The sequence below is a fragment of the Calypte anna genome, chromosome 8 (assembly GCF_003957555.1).
Source record: "Calypte anna isolate BGI_N300 chromosome 8, bCalAnn1_v1.p, whole genome shotgun sequence".
NCBI classification, from domain to species: Eukaryota; Metazoa; Chordata; class Aves; order Apodiformes; family Trochilidae; genus Calypte; species Calypte anna.
This window is the reverse complement of record NC_044254.1, coordinates 15,963,389-15,988,474: the sequence shown is the minus strand read 5'-3', so window position 1 is coordinate 15,988,474 and position 25,086 is coordinate 15,963,389. Positions and strand designations below refer to the sequence as shown.

The 25,086-nt window shown below is 37.8% G+C and overlaps 1 protein-coding gene across 1 annotated transcript; it reads left to right on the top strand.

Moving 5' to 3' along the window:
• The first annotated feature begins 454 nt into the window (after positions 1-454).
• SH3GLB1 (SH3 domain containing GRB2 like, endophilin B1) lies at positions 455-24,980 on the top strand. The gene is made up of 9 exons (XM_030455096.1): positions 455-735; positions 4,816-4,957; positions 7,508-7,636; positions 9,380-9,513; positions 9,882-9,974; positions 17,728-17,817; positions 18,340-18,440; positions 23,319-23,550; positions 24,506-24,980. The coding sequence occupies exons 1-9, from the start codon at positions 664-666 to the stop codon at positions 24,611-24,613; spliced, it is 1,101 nt and encodes a 366-aa protein (XP_030310956.1). The 5' UTR covers positions 455-663; the 3' UTR covers positions 24,614-24,980.
• The last annotated feature ends 106 nt before the right edge of the window (positions 24,981-25,086 follow it).

The window sequence follows — 25,086 nt, the reverse complement described above, 5'->3', positions numbered from 1 at the left end:
ACTTCTCAGAAGGCTTCTTTCCAGCCTACACCTTCACAGCCTCTCAGAAGACTATTTTCTTCAAAAACAAACAAGATTCGACTTAAAAAACACTGGACTCATACAGCCGGGGGAAACTTGTTCTCTCAGGGCCGGGGCTCCCAGACACGGCGGGACAGGTGGGGCCTAGACCTCCCAAGGATTCCACGCGTGGGGTGGCTGACCAAGGTGCTCCGGGCGGCCAGCACCACCCACACCAGGCGGCTTTGCCTTTTCCTCCCGCTCCGCCAAACGGCGTTTGAAGTGCAGGCCGCGAGAGCCTCCCTTCCCCCGGAGCTGGCGGGCGGTCCCACGCCCGGTCCGGACGCAGCCGCGGGCACTGCTGAGCACCGATAACGTCCGAACCTCCTTGAGGCGGGAACGCGTGCCGGGCCCTGAGGTACCACCTCCCCCAAGCGCAGGGCAGCGCCCACCGCTCCCTCACAGCGGCGGGAGGCGGGGCCAGGAGCGGGCGTCACCGCCTCTCCACCGGCCGATCCGGGCTCTGGGGCTGACGCCGCGGCTGCGGCCAATCGGCTGCGGCGCCGGGGCGGGCCGGGTACCACCCCCGGGCGGCTCTCCACGGGGCCGGGCCGGAGCGGCTGCTGCCGCCGCCCGGGCTGAGTCAGCGCCCTGTCCCCGAAGATGAACATCATGGATTTCAATGTAAAGAAGCTGGCGGCTGACGCGGGCACCTTCCTGAGCCGCGCCGTGCAGGTACGCCCCGGTCCTCGGCTCCTGTCGGGGTTTCTCTGGGACTGCGCTTCGCTGCCGCTGCCCCTGCCCCCGTGGGGGAAGCTGGGCGAAGCCGCGGGCCGGCTCCGCGGGGCCGCTGCTGTCGCTGGGCCCGGTGCGGGGCGTCGGCCGGGGAGCTCGGGTCTGCCCCAGGCAGGGGGGAGCGGCGGCCGCGGGGAGGGGTCCGGGCTGGTGGCTGAGGCCGCCGCGGGCTTTTAAGTGTGAGGGAGCGCCAAGGCCCAGTGGCGCTGGCGGGGGGGTAAGCCCAGAGCTCCGGCCTGGCCGGGCAGCGATCTGCTGCTGTGCGGTGGCTTCTTCCCCCTCCCGTCCCCTGCTAGCCCTGAGCTTGGCAGGAACCCAGAATTTCGTCCAGTCTGGTTGCAAAACAGCTGTCCCCCGGGGGCTGGCGAGGTGACTGAGGCAGCCCAAGGTCATGACAGGCAAAGAGGAGAAGGCACCTGGGCTGGGGGTGCTGATCTGGGATCAGCCGTGTGCGAGGAGGGACGGTCGGACTTAACGCGTGGAAAGGTCAAAGGTGCGTCTCACCTGAAATAAGCCGCTGTTCTACTGGCAGCTAAAACCTCTGCCCTGCTGCTTGATAGAATTTGAGCTCTGATGTGGCACGTAAGAGCGTCCTTCAGTTTAGGCTTCTAGTATTGAGTTTTAGTATCATTTTAAAGCTTGTTTGATAGCCCATTGTTTCTGAATTGGTTTTCCTCTTTCTTCACGCTAAGGGCACTGTAATTGCCTTTTGTTCCTTTGCTGCTGTCTGGAGCCGTAATCCCCTTTCTTTATATAATCAAACCTGAACAGATTTCCTGTCCGGGAGGTGGACATCCTAGCAGTGCTTCGTAATCCACTTTGGTTTCTCGAATTCTCGCTGGGTCACAGTCAAGTTTGGAAGGTGATTAAAAGTTATCACAATACTCAAGCAGAACCAATGGTTCTGTCATGGATTAAAGGTTGTGTGAAAGGTTTACTCTAGTGTGCTCTATTTGCATTTTTGGTTTACACCTGACTAGCTACATTAGTTGTCTGTTTAATCTAAACTGATATTCAGTGGAAATGTGGAGGTTTGTTCTACTAGCTGCACTTTCCCCTGAAATGAGAATTTTAATGAAGCCATTGAGAGAGAAACAAATTGCTAACATGTTCTTATGAGTAAATCATGCTCTGTGTGCTACAGTTGCTTCTGTTGTTTTTGAAGTTGATGCATAAGGCCTAAAAATAGAGATTAAAGGCTAATAATTTTGTGGATTTTTAAAATACTGTCTAGGTGTAGATTTTTTGCCCCCCTGTAAAAATTATAGTTCTGTATATTGAATTAAGCTCTTGTGTTCATGACATGGTATGACCTGACACTAGTTGTTTTGGGATATTAGAAACAAAAAATCCTACCAAAAACTGTGAAGCAGTTCATTGGCATAGTAGGGTATGTAAGAAAACCAGTTAAAATTTTCATTCTGTCTCTAATTCAGCTGTTTCACAAGTTGGTGAACATCTTATTAGTATTTGACAGGCTTATCACACTTTTCTGTTATGAGGGAATTGGGGCTATCTTATCCAAAACTGCCTGATTCACGTTCCAGGAAATCTTGTGCTGTGAATGAGAGGATACTGTGTTCAGACTGCCACGTTCTAATTAGTAATCCATAGAAAAATCAAGCCTAGTGGCCATCTTCATCCAGAGCCCATCCTTCCTTCTGGCAGGCAGAAAATGCCTTGAGGAGACCTCCTCAGTCTGTCTTCCAAGAGGTGCAATTGCAACTGTTGCGATTGTGCGATTATGTGAAAGTAGATAATGTGGATAGTTAGTGGTATTTGAGATGGAGTTCTAGGAATGTGAGTCCTTATTCTTGCCCAGCTCTCTAATCAACAAACTGCCTGTGTAGCTGTCAGGAATGAATTTGTCTTACTTTCTGGTAGCAGAAACGTTTTTATTGTTCATGACTTCTACTTGAAGTTAGAGGTTACCTTAGTGTAATTTGTCTTTCTAGTAATTTTGCAGTATAGACTTGAAATGTTCACTGGTCTGTGATAACCCAGTTGTATAAAAACCAGTAGTTTCCTTCTGCATGAGCTGGTCACATTCAGGCAGCTTGCTATGCATTGTTATAATTCAATAAAAAGAGATGTATGTATTAGATGACTTGTTGATGTGATGCTGATCAGCAGTGCTTACATTAAGGGTGTCTTGATGACATGTTTTAAGCTTTAATAAAAAGGAACCCAAAACTTTCTTAGAGCTCTAAATAAAAGTAGAAAACCATTAGAATGTGCCAATCTTGGAACAGTTTTTTCTAAACAGAGGGAAATTGATTCATAGGACCACTTTCCTTATTTTGTTCTTATTCTTTAGAAGAGATGGAGTAATCTCTGAAAGAGCATAAAAGAGAAAGATCCGTTCCAATATAGGTTTCAGGGTAATGGAGGTGGGAAACCAGACTGGCAGCATTGTTGCATCGCATTGATGCTGGAAACCATACTTACATCATATTGCTGTTTACCACTCTCCTCAGTATTGCTAAAATTCATTTTTTCCTTTATGTGTATATGTGAAATCTTCACACTTAGGGAAGATTGTAGAGATCTTAATAGGAAAGCCCACACTCTCCTCTGTAATTAGTAAAAAATAATTTCAAAACCATTTATACTGTGCTCTAATTAATCTCTAAAAAGTTTTTGAGAGCTTAACAGTACCTGACATCTTCTTGAAGAGCCTTTTAAACAGCAGTACTAATATATTGATAAATAAATACCATCCTTTGCTGTACTGCAACTGGATTTTCTCATGCTTGCTTTTATGTAGAACAGCAAATGCTGCAGTATTTATCTAGACTTCAGATGCATATGCTATGAAAGTTGGTTTTATTCTGCACGTGATATAAGTTGCATTGTGCAAAGTTATTTAAATTTTGTCTTGTATTTTCTTTTCTTACTGTTAGTTTAAATATCTTACCAGAGAACTTGTTAAGAATGAAGTTTGTCAGTCAAAATGTTTCCAGTCCTATTATCTTCTTAATTGGTAAGCTTGTTAGGGGTTTGATCATAAGCCATGTTCTCTGAAAAGGGCTGACTTGGAACGGAGCGTCAAGTGCTGAGATCATCCTCGTCCTGAGGAGCCGCAGCTCTGAGGAGAGGCAGGCAGGCGAAAAACCCTCAGTTCCGGTTCTGCTCGGTTCCCTGATGCGAAACGCGTGGCTCCACCCCCCTCCCAGAGCTGGGATTGAAATGCAGAGTGCTTGTGGATCAATAAAAGTTGGCATTAATTTAATATTAAGTGAAACAAATCTTCTGCTGGCTTTATTCAGTTAAATGGAGTTACAGTGTATTTCGTTGTTACTGAAAACACAGCTTGCAAGGCTGTAACAGAGGTCATCTTACCTTTTCTGTAAGTCATGACAGCATCAGGTATCTCAACAGTTCAGATTGAGTTGCTCTATTCTAAAAGGCAAAACGTTCTCCATGCTTAAGGATATTTATTCCATAACTTCCAAGGGAAGTATTTTTTAGCTTTCTATTCTTGCCTTTAAGAGCTTTCTCTGTCTAATTCTAATTTAAATCTTCATGCTGAAGTTTAAACTCACTACTTTTTGTCTTCTTTGTTGTGGACAGGACAACATTTTTTAGACACATTATGGTTGGGTACAATGAGAATCTGCTGTGTCATCAGGCTTTACTGTGAGAGAAAGGACAAAATTACAAAATATACAAGACTGAAGTAGTCTTTGAATTTCTTTATTAGCTCTGGACTCTCATTTTGGCTGCTGTTTCAAGGAGTATTATACAAAATCTAGACAAAATGCTTCAAGTGAAAACTACCAGATAGACCAGAGAATTTCTTCCTGGTGTTGTAAACTACCTCCCTCATTTTGGTCTGATAAACACCCTCCTGCCCCTTTTTTTCTCTGATAGTAAGGATGTGCTGTTGTACTTAGCAACTTTGAAAATTACCTTTAGGGTTTTTATTGGTTGGATAATGGTTGTATATATGAAAACATGATCTGCAAATAGAAATTATTTATGAACTAATGGAGTATTTTCCACCTGACTAATTCACAGTTCACAGAAGAAAAGCTTGGTCAAGCAGAGAAGACTGAACTGGATGCTCACCTGGAGAACCTTCTCAGCAAAGCAGAATGCACTAAATTGTGGACAGAAAAAATAATGAAACAAACAGAAGTATTATTGCAGCCAAATCCAAGTAAGGAGCCCTTCAGGTTTTTGTTTGCAACTTTTGAATTAACAGATTTGTCAATGTAAATGTTTACTTCAATAGGTATTGCATCAGTTATGACTAAATGGAGCAGTTTTAAGATTTGAAGGCTGAAGTTAGGGAAAGGCATTTTGAAGAACTATTCAGAGTCAGAAATACTGTAGCAGTCCTTCACCTTTAGAATGGGAAAAGCTTTAGACAGAGCTCTTTAAACTATAACATTGCTTCCTTACTGTGGTCAGTCTCAACTGTTTCTTTTGAGTTGTTTTTTGTTTAATTGAATTTCTTCATTCCAGAAATCTTAGGTAGCTCTAAAAACTCTGAAGTTCTTCATGTAGTAGATGTATTGGCTCAAGGAATGGCATTACAGTTTTATTGCTTTAAACTCTGCACAATTCAGCTTGAAGTAGGCAATGTGAACTGAAACTTCTGTCTTTAATAAATGCTTTACTAAGGAGATATTTTCTCCAGATCCTGAGTCTTTATCATTTGCCAGAATTAGGCAATACAATAAAGTTGCAAGTATGCTTTCATCACTGTTGAATCTTACTGTAGTACTAGTAGTAAAAACATAGGTAGAAGAAATGTAGCTTTCTGGTGTGTTAATTTTAGTTGTTTCTGAAATGGCTGCTATGAGTAATAATGCTGAGGGTATCCGTTTCAGACTGCATTTTGTGGCAGTTTTACTGGAGTTGGCAGCTATAGGAGTTTGCTTAGTGCATGGATTCAGCTTTCAAGTTAAGACCTGGTCACTAGCCACACAGTTAGTTACTATTACAAAAATAATTTTAAAGTTCCTTTAGATTTGCACAAATTATAGAATTATAATGCCACTTATACCTCTGCACTGAAAACAAATATTCTCCTGACATATTAGGATTTATTAGTACAAGTAAATCATACACTGATAGCACTTCTTTAATGCCAAATAATAAATTCTTTATAATGCTGATCTTTGAACCATTATGTTGGAAGTCTGTTGCATCCTTTAGTTGCATAAAAGCAGTGTTTAAAAAAAACCCAAACATAAAACCCAAAACGACTGATTCTGTGGGAAGGATGCAATAGAACTTAGAGTAATGCAGAGGAAATAGTTATTTTGTTCATTAAATTAAGTATTTGTAACATGTGTTGACTTTTTTTGAAACTTGTCATTATAGGATAGTGAATCACTAACTGTAGGTTGTCAGAACCATGTGAGGATTTTTCAGTAAAATAATAACATATGGAAATATCTCAGTTATTCTGACCAGGCAGTTTTCTGATGGCTAAAATTACCTGGCATTAAACAATGGTCTTCATCTGGAACTTCAGCTGTTTGGCAGCCTACTTGGAAGGACTATCACGTGCTGCAGAGAGCTTTTTTCAAGTGACTGTTTAATGCTGCTCCTCTGTCTGAGGGAGGAAAAACAACTTTGAATTGCATTTCTAATTGTACCTTTAGGTCAGACCCATGTAATAATCATGTAGTTTTAGATTATTTTTTTCAGTTATTTTTCTCATTTAAACACAAATTTTAAAGATGAGTAAAAAAAAAAAGTGCAATGAATTTTAATAATTTTTGTTTCCACCTTTGGTGTGAGGGAGTGTACTGGTGTTTGTGTCAGGTTAATTTTTGTGACCTTCATGAGAGAGTAGTTATTTGATTTGGTGCTCATGATAGTTGTCTAATAACCAGTATTCTTTTTGGTTGCATCAAAGTGGCAGGTTTGCTCACTTGAGAGCTTCTTTGTGGTTGTCACTACTATTGCAGGCTGAAATTAGTTCACAATGACTGTGTAAATAAAGTGTGCTAATTATGAAGTCAAAATAGTTGGTCAGAAAAATGAGGTGGTGTATCTGAGGAGTTTGCTGTTGTAATTAACAGCATCCCTGTTTGTGAGGCTTTCTCAGCTAAGAACCATGCATAAGAATCACCAGTAAAACCCATTAATATTATGATAGATGGATTTTAATGATCATACAGTCACAGCAAGGGTTTTTTTATAATTCTGTTGCTCTAAGGAAAGATGGGAATATGAAATGAAACACTTCTAGTATCTGAGCTGCTTTGTTTCAGCACATGTTAAAGGAGCAGATGGAATGGGAAAGAGAGGATATAACATCTATGGCTACAAAACTTTCAGAATACCTTGACAGCTACTGTAGGTTCCCTATTGAATTTAATTCCTACACTAGTGAACAATTTTAACACTTTTTTTCCTGGAGGGGGAGAAGAAGGCTGGTTTTGTTATCATGTTCTTATAGTGAAGACTTTTGGACAAAATAAAAAAAAAACTATAAATATGCTGGCAGGAAAAGGGACAAGAAAAGTGTAATATTTCACTTTCAAGTGTTTAAGAGACATCTGTGAATATAGTGTGACAAACATGGGATGCAGTTGGTTTCCAAAAACAGTATCTTCACCTTAACATTGTTCATGTAGTGTTGAATTGTTAAATTTTATGTCCAGATTTTGAAATTCATTTCCTTTTGTCTCCCCCACTTGTGTTTTGAATGACAATATTTTTTACAAATAAACATTTTAAATTTTTTTAGATGCCAGAATAGAAGAATTTGTTTATGAGAAGCTGGACCGCAAAGCACCAAGTCGCATGAATAATCCAGAATTACTAGGCCAGTATATGATTGATGCTGGGAATGAATTTGGCCCTGGAACAGCTTATGGTAAGTAGAAGCAAAAAATCTCTTGTGTTGCAGGAATGAAGGAGGAGAAATAAGAAATGTCCAGATCTAGTTTTTCTTAGCAATGTCAAATGCTCTTTCTTGCTGTTCTCTAGGTAAAACACTTCAGTGACTTCTGTATCGGTTTGATATGACTTATTGTACAACTTTGACCATTAGGAGATCAATAATGAGGTTTCTAGCCAAATAAAGAAATAGAACCTGCCATTGGAATATTAACCATCTTTGTGGATTTTCTTATCAGAGGATATAATTTTGGAATCTAGTTTCCCTTTTAAAGGAAGATATTTGCATGTCTGACAATACTTTTGTATTTAATTTGTGGTGTGAAGTGAAACTTATCCAGAATCACCTTCTGTACTAAGAAGCCTCTCTAACATTACCCTATTCCTGTTTTTCTTAATATCAAGTAGTTTGCTGAAGATGAGAATGTAGACTATAATCTACATTTTTCTTCTCTAGCAGACTTATATACCAATACACTGGAGGGTTGGAGGTTTTTGTTAATTATAAAGTCTAATTCTAGAGTACTTTACAAATAGTACTTTTAAATAGATGTTGGTGTTGATTTAACTTAACTAACCTAAATATATAGCTCTCTTCATAGAAATACAGCCTGCAGTCAAAATTGATACCTAGCTGTCTTAGTTGCTTTCTTCAAGACTGCAATGTGATGAAAAACTTTTGTTCCAGGAATAATAAGTTTATTCTGAAAAAGAAAAATTAAAAAAATAAAATAAGCTTTATGGAAGACTTGTAGATACAGAGTCAATAATGGCAGACTTTGTTACTCTTACTTCACGTGGTTTTATGCTGTTATCTGTGGCTTTCCATCTGATCATCAGCCTCTGCCTTTCTTTTTAATATCAGAGTTGTACTCAGAGACACTATTCCTTAACTTGCAGAATTTTTAGAGTTCAGGCAAGTAACATAAACTATGAGTATAAAAACATACACTTTTAGCTCCCATATGGTGTCCCAATGTTTTAGTGCTCTGAAAATTTTTGTCTTTGCTAACTCCCTGGTGTCAATCTGTTGAAACACAATAATAACCACTGTGTTACTGATACACCGGCTTTATTTCAATACCTAAATTGCAACCAAATTTCAAAATACACTTCAGTGAATATACAAACATATATTTAGAAGTTGAAGTTGATTGGGGCAGGGAAAAGCATGTTGTTTTTCAGTAAAGTTAGCTTTTCCTGGCTACCAACTATTTGTAGCTTGACCAAAAAGGTATTACAGGGGGAGGAGGTTGGTTGATTAAACTAAGGAAATAAGCTAGTTCTAAAATAAGTGTTTACAATGGAGCTGCTGTAGTTAGTGCCACTTCTACAGTGTTGTGTTTATTGAAATTGAAATCTTGCCTTGACCTGTGATTGTTATTAATAAAAATGGTTTTCTGTGTGGGTTTATTTTGGTTGGCTGGGTTGTTTTGTTTTATTTTGATTTTTGGTGTGTGTGTGGTTTTTGGTATGTTTGGTTCTTAGTTGTTTGGGGTTTTTTTGTTTTTTGTAGTGTTTTTTGTTTGTTTGTTTGGTTGGGTTTTTTGTTTGTTTGTTTGTTTTTCTAAATACCTTGTCGTGGCATTGGATCATCTTTCAAACTGCTGGATAAGCTTTCCTCTTTCCTGCCTGTAGAAACTTCTACTGTTAACTACCTGCCTGAATCTATGAAACTAACCTTTTTTTTTTTTTTTTTTTTTTTTTTTTACCTTTGGAGGAAATGCATTAATTAAATGTGGAGAAACACAGAAGCGAATTGGGACAGCAGACAGAGAACTAATTCAAACTTCTGCTATAAATTTTCTCACTCCCTTAAGAAACTTTATTGAAGGAGACTACAAAACTATTACTGTAAGTTGAATTGTGAATTTGTCAGCATTTTGCAACAATTGTAACTGTAAATCTTGAAAATGATCTAGTAGATAATTGTGCATTATTGCTTTCCTCAAACTAATGTAGAAAAAGTCAGATATAATTTATGCCTTCATGTATTTTCCTTTCTTTTGATCAGGTAATACCAAAACAATTCTGAAAACTTACTTTTTATAACTATTGCTCTATTAAAAATATGTATGTTGAGTATAAAATATGAGAATAATTAGGATCTAATTCTGCCTCTCTGTTGTACTGAGACTTCATTAGAAAAAATTCCAAGCAGATAGGTGTTTGATTTTGAGTGTGTGTACCTGTTCTCACAAACTAACCTAACTTGCTTTCAGAAAGAACGTAAACTATTACAAAATAAAAGGCTAGATTTGGATGCAGCAAAAACCAGATTGAAGAAGGCAAAAGTTGCAGAAGCTCGAGCTGCAGTAAGTGCATTTTCTTTTTTAATTTGTCCACAACTTTCAGACTTACTTATGTATATTTATTAACTCCACTGCATGGTTATGTTTCCAGTCCTTCAATATATTTCTAGATACTTAGTAAGAAATGCTTCAGAGAAACACAAGAAAAAAAAATTAATTGCTGATCAAAGTGTTATGTTAGTGTTCTGTTTTTAGATATTCCATCAAGATGAATTTACTTGAGCCAAGTAAATATTCTCCCCTTGTTCTGTATTAGGTGAGCCTGCTGTGATACTACTAAAAATTACTTGCTACAATCTGCCAAGGTAGTTGTAAATATGTATCATTCAGAGGTCAAGTTTTGGCATTTGAAGCTCTCAGTGTATAATTACTTCCAACTAATTATCTGTACTTAATTTCTCTATGACAAATATAATTGTAGCTTACTCTTTCTGTGTTGTTTACTACTTCATACTACCAAAGAGGGCAAATCTCTGAAACTCACTTTTGTTAACCATTCTTATTCCCTAAAAAAATGCTTGTTCAAGGAGATTAAAATTACTATGAACTAAAAAATTATTTTTCTTCAACTCTTGAAATGCCTCTAAATGGAGGGATAGGAATTGAATGCATGCAGTCTCAGCAATGCTTATAGTATTTTTATAGCTGTATTTTGACTGCATTCCTAAAACTGCAACAGTTAATGATGGATAGTAATTTTTCCTACAAGGGTTAAAGCAGCTGGGGTCATGTACACAGATGCTGAAAGAATACAGTTTAAATACACAGGGACAGTGTAACTGATGGAGAGGCAGAATCTGCACTGTCAGGTTTTGCAGGCCTTTCCTGAGGTCTTGGCTTGGAAGTGTTTTCAAGACTGAGCTTTGTAAATAAAGCACCTCCCATCTTGGGGATGATGATCTTCCTAAAGATAGATTTTTCTGTGTCTCAGTCCTCCATGTCGTGCACACTGTCTCTGTGTATCTAAATTGTCTATTTCTGAGGTCTATGCATTCATTTTCCCATATATTGTGTAAGTTTAATGCAAAAATGTTACTTCTCTAATCGTCAAGCTTTCCTAATTTGTAAGGTTAGCAGTAGAGAGTAAAACAGGATTTTAGTCATGCACTAGTGCAATCTGAAAGCAGTGGGTAGTGAAGCAATGGATAATAGACTGTTTCTTTGCTTCGGTTTGTTCAGAGTTAGGTTTCTGGAAAAAAAAAAGTATTTTGGTTATTAACTTCCTTATGACATGGTAGAAATATATACCTTACTTTCTAAAGCAGCAGGAAAACTGTAATAATGTTCCCTTGAACTTAGGGGAGCTATAATAAATAAATAAATAAATAAATAAAGGCTCTGAACTTGAGTTTTAGTGCCTTTACCAGTATAAACATTCAGAGGTTGGTGCTCTGACAGAATTACTGCCAGTTGATGCTGCTACTACTTGACCTGCCTTAAAAATTAATACAGCAAGTAATTCACAGTTTGATTCACAAATAATTTAGTGCTGTTGGAGCATGAAATGCTAGGACTGTTACTTCACTACCTTGGCTATACTTCAATTTTAATTACATTTTAGCAGCAGTGTGCAAGTTGAAGTAATGGATTGTAGAATTCTCAGAGAAGTGAAAAAATTGCATTTCTACTTTATCCTCTGCAATATAGAAGTGAGGACTAACCTGGACATAGGTGTGATGCAAATGACTCCCCTTCCCCAGCCCCCTTATTTATGAAGGAAGATATCTTGCAAACAGTGCTGAACTGATAGGTTAGCAAAGTGTATTAAGTTATGATGCTAACTTATGCTTCAGTACTTTGTTTGAGAGGATAAAATGATAAGTTGCATCTATGTTTGATTATTTTCCCCTGCTATAAAAAGATTTAATCTTTGATGAAATTACATTGTACCATGCTCACTGTACCACTGAAGTAGCTTAGATCAGTATTTAAAACAGAAATCTAAACAGTTTTATTTATCTGTAGTCAGTTCACAGCCTTGCTTAGCTTAAACTTGCAGTGCTTTGTGCCAATAACCATGTGCTCCATTCACAGTGTTGTAACTTGCTTTTGTCTTTTATCTATGCTCTTAAGCAACTAAACACCTCTCAGCCTGAAGACAATAACATTATGGTAAATGTCTCTTTCGTGCTCAACTTGCTGCATGTAAAATGGCTAAAGGTTTGTTGGCCTCCTGTGTTCATTCATTTTCCTATCAAATGTTTCCTCTTGCTATCCATCTCTTTTGGTTTTGTTTCGGATGTTTTCCATTCCAAACTGGATTGGTATAGTGCACTGAGGGCACTTACATCAGTACAGCATTAGATATTGTTTTTATCAAAATATTTCTGGTAATCTGAAGTATAAAATATTATCTTCTAATTTCTGTAAGTTTATGAATGCAAATTTAGGGTGCAAAGGAGCTGAATTTTTTTTCTCTTCTGAAAATAATTTCACCCACTGGATGGAAAAGAATTATTTCATTATCCTATTTTTTTATTAGGAGTAGGACTGATTTATGAGAAATAACTGGCAATATGTAGAAATTTAGTTCAAGCAATGTTTTGCAAATAACTGAAACTAATAATGTCACATAATTTAATGGATGAAGTTGAGTACAATATGTAATAAATATTATGCAAGGGCTCATCAGTGCTGCTGTTTTTAGCACCATAGTCATGAAAGTGTCAAAGGAAGGGGTTGATTAATTATGTATAACATAGACTGTGCTGTTCAGCCTGTCTCGGTTCAAGACTTGCATCTGCAGAACATGGTTTGTGTTGTCTCAGTTAGTGTTACAGATTTGCCAGTTGTGATCAGATAAAAGAGCAAACAAACTCGTTTATTACAACTTGCTTCTGAAACCTTTATGCACATTTTTTACTACCAAAGTCCTGATTGTGTCATCGTCTTAAAACTGCAGAAAATGAAGGTTAAAGAACTGCATTGCAAGAGGGAATTGGAACAGCAAGCTGAAGTAATTAACTTTTAGAGCAAATTCTTTGCAGTTCAATGATTTTGCTGTACTACTTGCTACTACCTTAATTCTCAATTTGAGACACCTCTATAGCATTTTTAATGAAATTTAGGTTTCGGTTAAAAAGCTTATGAAATAGGAAGCTGGTAATGGAATTGGCAAGAGAAATCATTCATTTGTCTGTTTCAGTTTTTACTTAATATGTTGTTAAAATGAGAATAGCCTCCTGTAGTTTTCTAATATTTTAACACATTAAGGTAACTTAAGTTCCTCCATAAGGTAATCTAGTTTGTGTGATGAATGTATTCTGTCATATAGTATATTCTGTTGTAATAGCTTGTTTTAAATAGATTTTTGTAACATATAAGTTCTGCAAGTCATGCACTCTTCAGTACCTAATTTATTTCACAGATGTAGTGTTATCCCTACTCACTGTAGTTTCATTGTATATGAAGGGCTTTGGGCAACTGACTTACAACACTCCTCAAAATTCCTGTGAAATTCTGAGGACAAGAAAGTAGTTAAAGCCAAAATATGTTGCATCCTGTATTAAAGTACCACCAATGTCTAAGTTTGTGTGTTTTTATTTTTCCCCCTTACTCTTAATGCTGGCTAGATATGGGCTGAGGAAGTGACAAAAGTAAGTAAACAATTTAGAAACTGCAGAATTTGGAAACCATAACTTGTGCTGGTCTAATGTAACAGGATATTGCGTGCTGTCCATGTTGGTCTAATGCAGGCAGTGGGATGTGCTACGTGGAACTCACTGCTTACCTCTAGGGCCTTGCAAACTCCAGTGGCAAAACAATGCCTGGGGCTTGTTCTGTAGTAGGCTGTTTCTGGCTGTCACTCAGCACCATATGATTCTCATGTGACAAGATACAGTAGAAAACAAACTACCTGACTTGTCTGCCAAAATTGACTGGTATGACATTCTGTTAAAAATGATCTATTAAGAATGAGCTTATCTGAAAACTTTCAGAAAGGTTGAGGTCTAGTAATATGCACTGTCTTGGAGAACACTGATCTTCAACTTTTACCCAGAACATGGAACAGTAACTAAAATGCTGGAGTGCAGGCAAGAAAGTCTGGGAAAACTGCTTTGGAAGGGTCTCTGTGTTCCCCAGTTTTCTCCCCAGTGTCACTAGAGAATGCTGTGCTTCTCTTTAGCAACTGAAGGTAGGAGGTAGGCACATCTGGAAACTGCAGCTGGGTGGAAGGATGGTTCATAAATACTGCATTAGCTTTGGGGTGGGGGCTGCAGCCTTCTCTGGTCATGCCACCCCTTGCACAAGGACAAACTTACTGGAGGTAATGGGGTCTTGCACTAGAGCTGCTCTCATGCCAGGAGAAGGGCTCATTCTCAGGCTCACTGACTCTGACAAAGCAGCACTGGGAACAAGCTGTGAGAAATATCCAAGGGGATTTCTGTGGGGGAGGGGTAATAAAAATTAAGGGTAGCAGTGGAAAGTAGGGGTAGCTGGAGAGTAAGGGCTTTGGAGTGTGGTTTTTAAAAGGGGGACTGATAGGCAGCTCTGGGAGGGGTATGTAGCAAGTTGCTGTTAGGAGCTGGGATATGGAGCTTTGGATGAAGTTTTAGGCTTATGAGGGAAAACAAATGAAGGCTATTTCTGTATAAAGTCTGAGAGTTTGGGGGGATGAGTTTAGAGATGGAACTGTAAGAAGAAGGTTAGGTCAGCTTTGATCCCAAAGTTAGACAATTATTTTACTCATTAAGTCAAGTAATAATTTGGACACATCAAACCTGTCTGCTGCAGTACTTGGTACTATTTTGGGAAAAACAATGGCAGGGAAGTAATGATGGCAGGGAAGTAATACTGCTGGAACAAAAACTAATCTTTAAGTTCTAATCTTGACAATTATGAATTAAACTTTTTGACACAATGACAAGCAGCTTTAAGGATAGTGAAATCTAACAGATTTTGTTTGGAGGGAAAACGAAATAAAGCAAAGAGCTTAACCATAGCATAGGGGGGACAAAAAGGTTTAAATCTTGTAATAAATTACATAATTCAAAGTTCTCTTTTTTTATTAAGCATATTAAAAGCAGAGACTGTTGAGAAACTACAACACACATTCTGCTGAAGTAGTAGCAATACATCCATGTTTCTAACAGCAATCCGTTTTATGTTTGAATGTTGGAGGAAGAGATTCATTAATTTAATTCAAATCTAAGAAGCTTCCTAACAAGTACTTCAGATTGTCCAGTAATCTCTAGATGAGTTACAGGGTGGGGTTTGTTTTTTTTTTTTAGTTAGAACAAAGATCTGCCTGGTGTCAATGACAAACTTTCTTCAATTTAACTTCCCTTTTGAAATGTAAAATTAGAGTATACTGAGTACTGTACTATAAAACTTCATAAACATGGATTTTGTTATGAGTCTTCTGAGGTGTCTGGTGTGGTCAATGGAAAGAGCAGAGGCTTTTAGTGTGTGTTCTGCACATTGAAGTTATGCTGCTTTTGAGCATCAAGAGGAGCTCCTGTCTTGTCTTTGACTAGAAAAGGGACAGTGAGTCTCAGCTTTATTGGGGAACATTAATATATCCATTATCACTGTTTCACTAGTAGCATGTCTAACAAAACAACATTAGGAAGCTAATTGTATTTCCTATGCTTTTGCAGTTGTGTGTTATTCCATAGCTATGGTCAGGTATTCTTATGTAAAATTTGTAGAGATGATGAATTTCTGACTATTCCTGTTCAAAAGCTGGGGTTAAAATTCTGAACTTGGGGGCCAAGTACCATTTTGAGTGATTGTCAAAGGAGAAGCCACGTGAGGCCTTCTTACTGCTCTAAAATCAAAATATGACTGCAGCTGGGGATCTCAGGAAAGTTTAAGCTTTTGTTTTGAGTTCTTCATTTTGTTCAAAACCGAAGGTGAACAGGCCATAAGCTTTCTAGATTGAAAGTCAATTGTATTTCACCCTTATTTCACCTTTACCTTGAGGTGCAGAGTAGGCACACTGTCAAGCTGCTGTTCACCTAGCAATACTGGGTGACAGGGATAGGCAAAACTGATTGAACTCATCGTCACATAATTCAGTATATGTAAATCTCTACAAAACCAGTACATCAGGCTCTTGTAAAGCTATGTCTTTTAAGTCACTCTATACTGGCTAGGTTAACAAATGTTATCATATTACTCACTTTGTCATTTCTTACAGAAAGTAGTTGATTTGCTAAAATATTGTTTAATAAAATTATTCTGAATAATATTTCCCCTTCCTATCTTTCCTATTTTCATGTATTTACTCATCTGGCAGGTAAAAAGAAACACAGCAGCACAGAAGCAAGAGACTAGTCTGTTTATCTTCAGATAAATGATTCTTTTTTTAAAAGGAAATGTGGATATTGCTAATACAGAAGGGAATGCTTTTCTCTTGGCTATCAGATTTGCTTTTTCCCCTGTTAGTTCTTACATTTCTCTCAGGGATTGCCAGATGAATTTCAGTGATATTAATACAGATTTAATAGGAAAATTCCAAACAAAGATTCTTGCCTCAACAGTCTTAAAAAACCTATTTAGTTTGTAACTTGATGCATACACTGCTACCTGAGTTTTAGTAAGAAACACACATTACTCTATATTGTATATATACAATAAACTCACTGTTTATTAATGCTTATAAGCATTCCCAGATGCAGTCACTTCAGATGAAAAACACTTCAGTAACTGCATCATTCTAAGATCCTTCCATGATACTTTTTGTATTGATTAATATTAGTGTGGTTCAAGAGCAGGATGCCTGCCAACACACAAAATCATTTGAATATTGTTGTTTTATGAGTACATTAAGTACATTAAGTTTCCTGAAAATATATTTCCTTTTGTTTTGTTGAGAGCAGTAACTGCTGGATCCTTGACTTAAGGCAGAATTTTGCCTTTCTGTTTGTTTTTAGAAACAAGGTGCTATGTGCATATAAGGATTGAGGCAAGGTAATCCAGGTTCTAAGCTGAGTACATGCAGTCTCAGAACAGTGAATCTGAAATATTACAACATATTTTTATGTGTTTGAATATTTTGAGTAGTATCTGTCACCCCCACCTGGCCACTCCCTGAAAAATACTCTAAAATAATCACAGCATTTGGTAGATGGAAGTCCTTTAAAACTGCTGTAATGTTAACTTCCTGGAATTACTTAAATATGAAATGTAAATCCAATCACTTTAATGGAAATTTAACTGAAGTTAAAACATTTGCTATAGTTTGGATTTATTTATTTTTAAACATGCCTCAACTACAAGCTCCTGTAGTAGCTTGGTGGCTAGTCTGAGACATTAATTTTTGAAATAACCTGTTAAAACGTAAGAGATTTATATATGTCTGATTGCCATGCAGCTATATGACAAAAGAAACGTGGGGTTTACCCTAAGTATGTGTCTATGGAAACAAAATCACCTTGTCCTTGGCTGCCATTGCTATGTTGGCAGAAGCCGTGGTGCAGGCACTGTTAGGGCAATGAAAGCTTGGTTTGTTATGGGGAGAGGAGGGGCAATGCTCCTGCTAAAAAACTGCCTTCTTTTTCCATGCATCAATTCTGAGTGGTAGGTGTCTGATAATAAACCTGTTTCTTGTGTATACAAGGCCTCAAGATTTCTGAACCCAAAATGCAGTTCAACTTTTTGCTTCGATTTGCAAAGGAAAAACCCTTTCCAAATAACTAAGCTTGTGCTTAATGCATTTGTATGAGTAGTTCTGAATGAAGCAGAACTGCTGCAGTCAGAGGGTGTTACAGAGGGCATTGTACAAATATCTAATGTGCATCCTTGCTTGTAGTCTGAACAGGAAGTACGAATTACTCAGAGTGAATTTGACCGTCAAGCAGAGATTACCAGGCTTCTGCTGGAAGGAATCAGCAGCACACATGTGAGTATCCAAAAGGGGTAGAGATGGAAAGTCAAAATCAGGGCACTTTCTAGAAATACCTGCTGGAAGCTACTTAGGAACTTTGGGCTATTGGTTTCGCATCAGTGCATTAAAGCATCAGACTGTGTGGTTTTCTTTCTTTTCTTTCTTTCTTTCTAGTTTAGCATCCACTGAATTTAACTTCAATCTCCTGTTAACCTTGAGAATGTAAGAACTTAGATTTTTATTTTTTAAACTCAGCTTCCCATTCATCAGATAAACTCAATGTTGAAACCACAAAAATGTGCTAAAATATTTGTTCTGTTTTGAGAACATGGCATGATGCTTGTACAGTACTATATTTTGTGCTCGATTTCTGGTCATATTTTATCCCATTCACCTGGTGAATCCAAGCACTGTGCCTCTATGTCAAAAATCCCTATGTGCCAATATTTGCATTAGCACCTGGTTAGGAGACCAGTCTTTCTAATGCAGCATAGTGCTTTTACAGACTGAAAAGCTGAGTTCTTTGCTGTGTTACAGGCACATCATCTTCGCTGTCTGAATGATTTTGTTGAAGCTCAGATGACCTATTATGCACAATGTTACCAATATATGTTGGATCTCCAGAAACAACTTGGAAGGTAGTAGCACTCTAGAAACTTCAGAATAAGTGTTTCTGAATTATATGAAAGCTTACACCTATGTAACAGTGGTGAACACACTTATGTGATGGATTGAAAGGAAATATATCTGTTCTCATTAACTAATAGGTAAAGACCCCAGTACAACTGCTTCCCTAAGTCCACACACAGAACTAATGCCTTTTGAGGGTTGATTTACTGTGATTCTGTATATTTTGTAATTGAGGAAGGTGAACCTTATTTACCTCATTTAATGGATAAAAAAAGAATTTCTAGAGATTTACTTCTAATCATTCAGTTTTCTTATGCTTCTTGCTCCAAAAGCAATGTACGAAAAATTTCTGTACTGCCCCTAAATTCCTGTTACCTCTTAATTTGCTTTGGGGCATTACCTGATTTTAAATGAAACTGCATTCTCCACTGTGAAGTGATTTGCCAGCACAGATACTGGATCTAGGGAGAAATGTACTTCATAATATTTATAACCAGTAGTCTAACGGACTCACAGTGCAAGTTTTTCTAGTTTCATTGTTTGGTGGGTTTAACATTTTTAAAGAGAAGAAACTGTTTGACACTAATATGTGCTCATAATCTTTTTTTTGTGGTTGGTGTTGATATAGAGAGATGGTTACTTTTCATAAAGCTTCTCTATTCTAATTCTTCTTTATGAATCAGCCTTTCTTAGGATTTTACCAGACCATGTTATTTAGGTGAGCATATGCACTGAAGAATTGTCTGTATGTAGAAGTTTACTGTAGTGTCTATTCTAAATAACTGTTTCCATAAAGTATCTCTGTTTATGTTTTTCATGACAAGGAAGTAAAACAAAAGTGTTCTTGAGTCTTGTCCTTTTCCTGACTTGCAGCTTCCTGTGGCATTTGATTTCCTTTCCTCAGTTTGTCTGAATGAGTACTTTAAAGACTTTTTAAAAAATAAAATTGTTAAAAGTGTGATTTAAAAAAAGCACTATTTAAAGTTAAATTCCATTGATAGAAATATTAAGCTGTAAAATTTGGTAGTGCATAAATGCAAGTTGTATAATTGAAAGCTTGAACATAAATGTTTACTGGATTAAGGACAATGTCTCTTAAATTAGAAATTAAGTGAAGTATATTTACACAACTATTTTGAGAGGATGTTTTTAAAATCTGTGCTCTTATCCTAATATATTTACCAAACAGAAAGATTTAGCCATAATACCCCTAACCTAAGAAAGAACATGTTCCTCTTTAAAGTCTCTTGCTTTAGGATGTATAGCATGTCCTGGAACAGCTGTCTTTGTTTAAAATATATGTAAACTGCTAGCAAGTATAAAAATGTATCTTTGGAGGAAAAATATTCTTTAGGAAGGATATGTCTTTATGTAGCTATGATCTGATTAGGATTTTTGATATAATTATTATAACTGCTGGAAGAGCAAAAGCATGGAAGTTTTGCAGAATTCTAAATGCCTCAAACAGCCAAATCAAAACAGTAATGGTGTTAAACTGGGTGTATCTGCCCTTCTTTGTGCAAGGCAGTCCCATTGAACCATAAACACTGGATAGGCTCTCAAGTTGTGTTTCTTGTTCCTCAGTTGTTAGCTATACATTGCATAGCACTTGCATTAGATGGATGAGCAGGTTATACCCAGTGTACTTCCTGTGTCACATGTCAGCAGATACAGCATCAAATAAACAGCTTGGGCAGCTTAGCTAGATTTTAGTTGTGTTTGCCAGTACTCTGTTGGTTAACAAGGGAAATACAGTGCTGAGTCACACGTGTTCTTTTCACACATCTAAGAATGACATTGTGCCACATTCTAATGTGAAAGCCAAGAGCTGTGTGGGACTTCTTGGTTTGAGATCGTTTGTGTTCAGCCTCTTAGTGGGATAGTTTGTTGCTTGAAACAGAAAACTGGTTCTCAGTGCAGGTATATGTTACATGTTTTACCTGAGTTGAATCTAGGGCATAAACCCTAACCCAGTTTACACTGAGTCCATTCAAGTTCCAAAGCTGAGCACTGCTATTCCTGATGTACTCTCCAGAGTCAGCTGCACGTAAGGTGGGGGGAAGACTTGTGCTCAGTTATCTTTTATATAAATAGACATAAGTTTATAGATATTTCTCTTGAAGGCAGCAGCATCTGCTTATCCTTCTATTGCCTCCCATCCTGTGAGGCTGCTTAAAAAAAATCAAATCTCCCAGGTTAAAATCAGTCTCTCTTCTTTTTTTGAGCTATACAAATTTATTTCAGGTACTCTGTTACTCCGCTTCTCTTCTTGCTGATAACTGCTTTTGCACTGAGTTTTCTCAGCTTCTCTGACAGCAAAGCCTAAGCTTTGGCATAATTTTTTCAACTTACCCATTGCTAGTCCCCTACACTACAAGCTGTGAAACTCCTTCTACTTGAGTGTTCAAAAAAATTCCAGACAGCCTCTGTATAGCTGAAGCTTTCCAGTAACATGCCTACATATGGCTTTGCAGAGAGTGAGACTTTATGCTTTACTGATTGACAAAGTCATTTGGCTTTCTTTTCCACTAGCTGTACAAGCCAAGGACCCTTTGAAATGAGCAGAATGATTTACAATTAATTACTGGATTAACAGAGAACAGGTTTAGCAGTATACTAACCTGTAATTTAGCCATATGGAGAAACAGGTGATTGTCATTTAAAATTAAGTCCCTCTGTTTGACAACTAATCAAGTTATAAACACATCATGAGGCACAGCTGAGTTATCTGTACAAAAATAAGGGCTCTAGCTTTTCTTTCCTTCTGCTAATTTGATTTTCTCAGGGAACATGGTGACCTGGTTTGAAAAACTAATCTGGCAAATGAAAAAAAAAAAAAAAAAATTAGTGGAGTTGCAGTCTCAGTGAGTTGAACCAGCCCTTTATGATCAAATGAGATCCAGGTAAGCCCTGGGGGAAGTGGGACTTCCTGCTTTTTAATAGCAGTGAAATGCTAGCTAAACTCACAACAGTTTCTTGAAAGTCTATGCAATTCATTCTAACAGGGCTAGTTCTGTCCTTCACAATATACTCCTGCTGTTTGCCCTCAGTCAGATAGAATTGCATGACTGCAAAGTGAATATGTTTAACAGGCTGTTCTAATGGAAAGTTAACAATCTTCTAGGTGATTTTTTGAGGTCAGATTGCTGAATCAACTTACAAGCAACATAATGCTAGATGTGACTCACATGACAGAGAATGAATCCTTGTGCTGTAAAGAGGTAGAAGAGTGGGTTCACCCTGTTTGGTAGTATAAATTTATTAGATTAAGTATAGTGTGAAACTGTAAACTTGTGTGCAGCAGCCATTACATATTTGAGCTTCCTTATTTCCACTCTATGTTTATAGCCAAAGAACTTCAAAATTCTTTACTATAATGATAGAGTTCATTCTCACCTGCATCAGATCCTTAAAACTATCTCCTCTTAGATTATATGAGCACCAAAAACACTGCAGGGTGTGGAAATAAACTGATCTTGATTCATGTGGTTAAAGTTACCACTGAACTGCATCTTCAAGAAGGTCTCAGCTGGGGAGGATAGATGGGAAGGGATGAGATGAGACTATTTTCTGGCAGGCTTACACACAGTAGGAATATATTTTTATTATGTCAAAAGACTAGGAAAAAAAAACAAAGGAGGGGAGGGAGGGGCAATATGCCCACATCCCAGGGGGTAATGGAAAATCATGTGTGTAGAAAGACTGATGATTAAAGTGTGGGAATTGACTGACTGACTGCTTGATGTGTAGACTGGTCATAAGACTGGAATGAAATGCAGCTAGAATTCCATGTCATCCTGATTCAGTCTAAGTCTTACTTGCTCACTCTTATTCACTGCATCAGCTCTGCCACTTTTCAGAACCTTCACTGAACTGCTTTTAAGGTAGAATCAGATGAATGTTGTAACAAAGAAAAGTAGCAAAGGGACTAAGAATTACTACATCAGCTACTAAATGAGTGAGTTCAGTCTGCTATAGAACTTCATCCCAGGATGTAGGGCAGAGAGCTAAATGAGACAGTCTCAAAGCTCATCATTGTCTCCTATGCTGTGCCTGTCCTGCTGCCCTGAAATCTCTTGCTTCTTTGCTCTCTGCTCTGCTCCTGCTTTTCAGCCATGTATTTCTGTCCTTACCCTTTTATCTGCTCTGGCTCTCATTGCAGTTTTTTGTCGTGCTGCTCATTAACTTTGTATAAGATTATACACTTTTTTTCACCTTTTTTTTTTTTCCAGGCAGGTTAAATAATTGAACTGACTTCATGGAAGGGTCTGGCAAGCACTACAGCTGGCACAGAAGAATCAGCAGCCTAGAAATGAGGGGCTTAAGTTAATACAAGTTAATTGTTAGTGTTACAGATACTTTTGTTGTACAGCATGCAATTAGCTGAATCAACAAACTGACTTAGATTTAAAAATAGTTGTGGGCTTTTTCTTACTTCAGAGGGAGACTGTGTGTTTAGTCTGCATTATATTTCCCTGATCTGGTTCACCAGCACAATCTTTTGTGTAGCCACACAATTGAGGACTGAGCAGAAGGAGGTGGAGTCTACTCCTACTGGCTGAGCTGTCAAAATAAATATTTACTAAAAAATCAGTCTGAATTGTGACTGAGCTTTCCTAGTTTTGTTTTTGTTGAGGTGATTATCAACTCTTTTTAAAGTGGTAGTATTTCTTTTAAAGTGTATTGATTTGATTCATACTACAGTTCAGGAACAATTTTTTTTTTGGTTACATACAAATATCAGCCCTATTCTCTTGCTGTTGTCTACTGCTGTATATTCTGCAGCTATTAAAATCAAGAATGCTAATTTAGGCATGGTGGCATGTAAAACTCCCCACATACAACTATTTCACTTAGAAGTCTTTTTGTTTTGTTTTCTCCCACAGCTTTCCATCTACTTTCCTCTCTAACAACAATCAGTCTTCCTCAGCTCCGGTGCAGAGTGTTTCCACTCCCTCAGTCTTGGCCTCTGCCTCTGCACCATTGCCTTCAGTAAGCAATTCCATAGTTACTTCAGGCCTCAGTGAACTGAAATCATCCAGTGGCAGCAGGAAAGCCAGAGTTCTCTATGATTATGATGCTGCAAACAGCAGTGAATTATCACTACTTGCAGATGAGGTAAGAGTTTTCTATGTACCTTCATAATTTAAAAGTAAAATCAGACTATTTGTGACTAGCCAGTTAAGATGTGTTGCATCAAGAAACCCGTGTAATTGATTTTTTAAATTAAACTTCAGTAGTACTCCTGTACCTATATACATTCTCCAGTGAGAGTTAACATTTTTACACCATTTTAGCTTCAAGCAAGATGCAGTTCTGCTGTCTTCTTCTTATCACACCTTTTGCTCTGTTATCAATACAGTTCGTCCTTCAAACATTAACTCTTCAGTTTGAGAAAAATATAAGAAGAGAGCCAGTCCTGGGTTTGGTGGTGGTGGTTGTGCTGTGTTTATTCCTGTTCCAATTTAATTGCACTCTTCAGTGATGGGAGCTTTACAAAACAGATGGAGATAGACTGTGAAGCAGGGTGCTGGAACAGAGTTCCACCTAGTAATACGATTGCAGCTTAACTGTGAAGAAGTGCATCCACAAGGAAGTTTTGAGATATTGTCTTTTTTTAAATGTGCATTACAGAAATATTTGACTTTTTTCTTATCTAGACAGTGACTTAGATAGAAGCTGTGGCCTAAGGTTTTCCATTAAGATGCAGCACATCAGCATCATCTGTCTTTTGATCATGCACTTGAAGATGCAACGAACTTTCTTTTAGATTGCCTGTTAAAGGTGCTGGTGACAAGATTTACAGAAAAAAAAAATAGAAAAGAAACAGTAATTAATAGAATTTCATCAGAAAAAGGCTTTAAAATGTGCTACTGTATCCACTTTTCCATGGACCAATGAAATAATTTTTATGAGCACTATGTTATGTTCCATGGATGCTCCTATTAAATGTTCTATTTAACTTGGTTAATCTCAGGTCTAAGACCTTGGAAATCACATGAAGGGAGACTGTAGGTTTTTTCCAAACAAGGAAAGGTCATAATAATGTATTTCTGGTTGTTTTTTTTTTTAGGTGATAACAGTGTACAGTATTCCTGGGATGGATTCGGACTGGCTGATGGGTGAAAGGGGAAATCAGAAAGGCAAAGTGCCTATTACTTATTTAGAACTGCTAAACTGAATGACTGGCCTGAATAAAGACTGTCAGTTATGGCAACACTGTATTTATATACAATTAACGTTGTGTAAGCAGGTTTAAGTGTCTTCCATGTTATTGTCTTGAGGGACAAATACCAGCCATTACAAACTGGCTTTTCTGCCAGCATGGTTGCATGGTAAATACTCTTTTCAAACTTAATGTGTTTAAAGCTTTTACTTCATGTGCCAAGAAGATGTTTCTTACAGATTTGTTTCTACTGAAGTTTTCACTAATACAAGCTTCTACTTTCAAGTAATCTAGATTGAAAGCAGGAGTTGCTGTTTTCTACTGAGATTTTTCATTAATGGCAAAGCTTTTCTTCACATAAAATAAACTTATTGTGAAACAATACAGGTGTAATGCAAATTATTTGAATAACCAGAACCAAATGCAAAACAAACCTTAAAACAGTCCATATGATTCTGTTCCAAACACTTGTGGAGTCTAAATGTGCT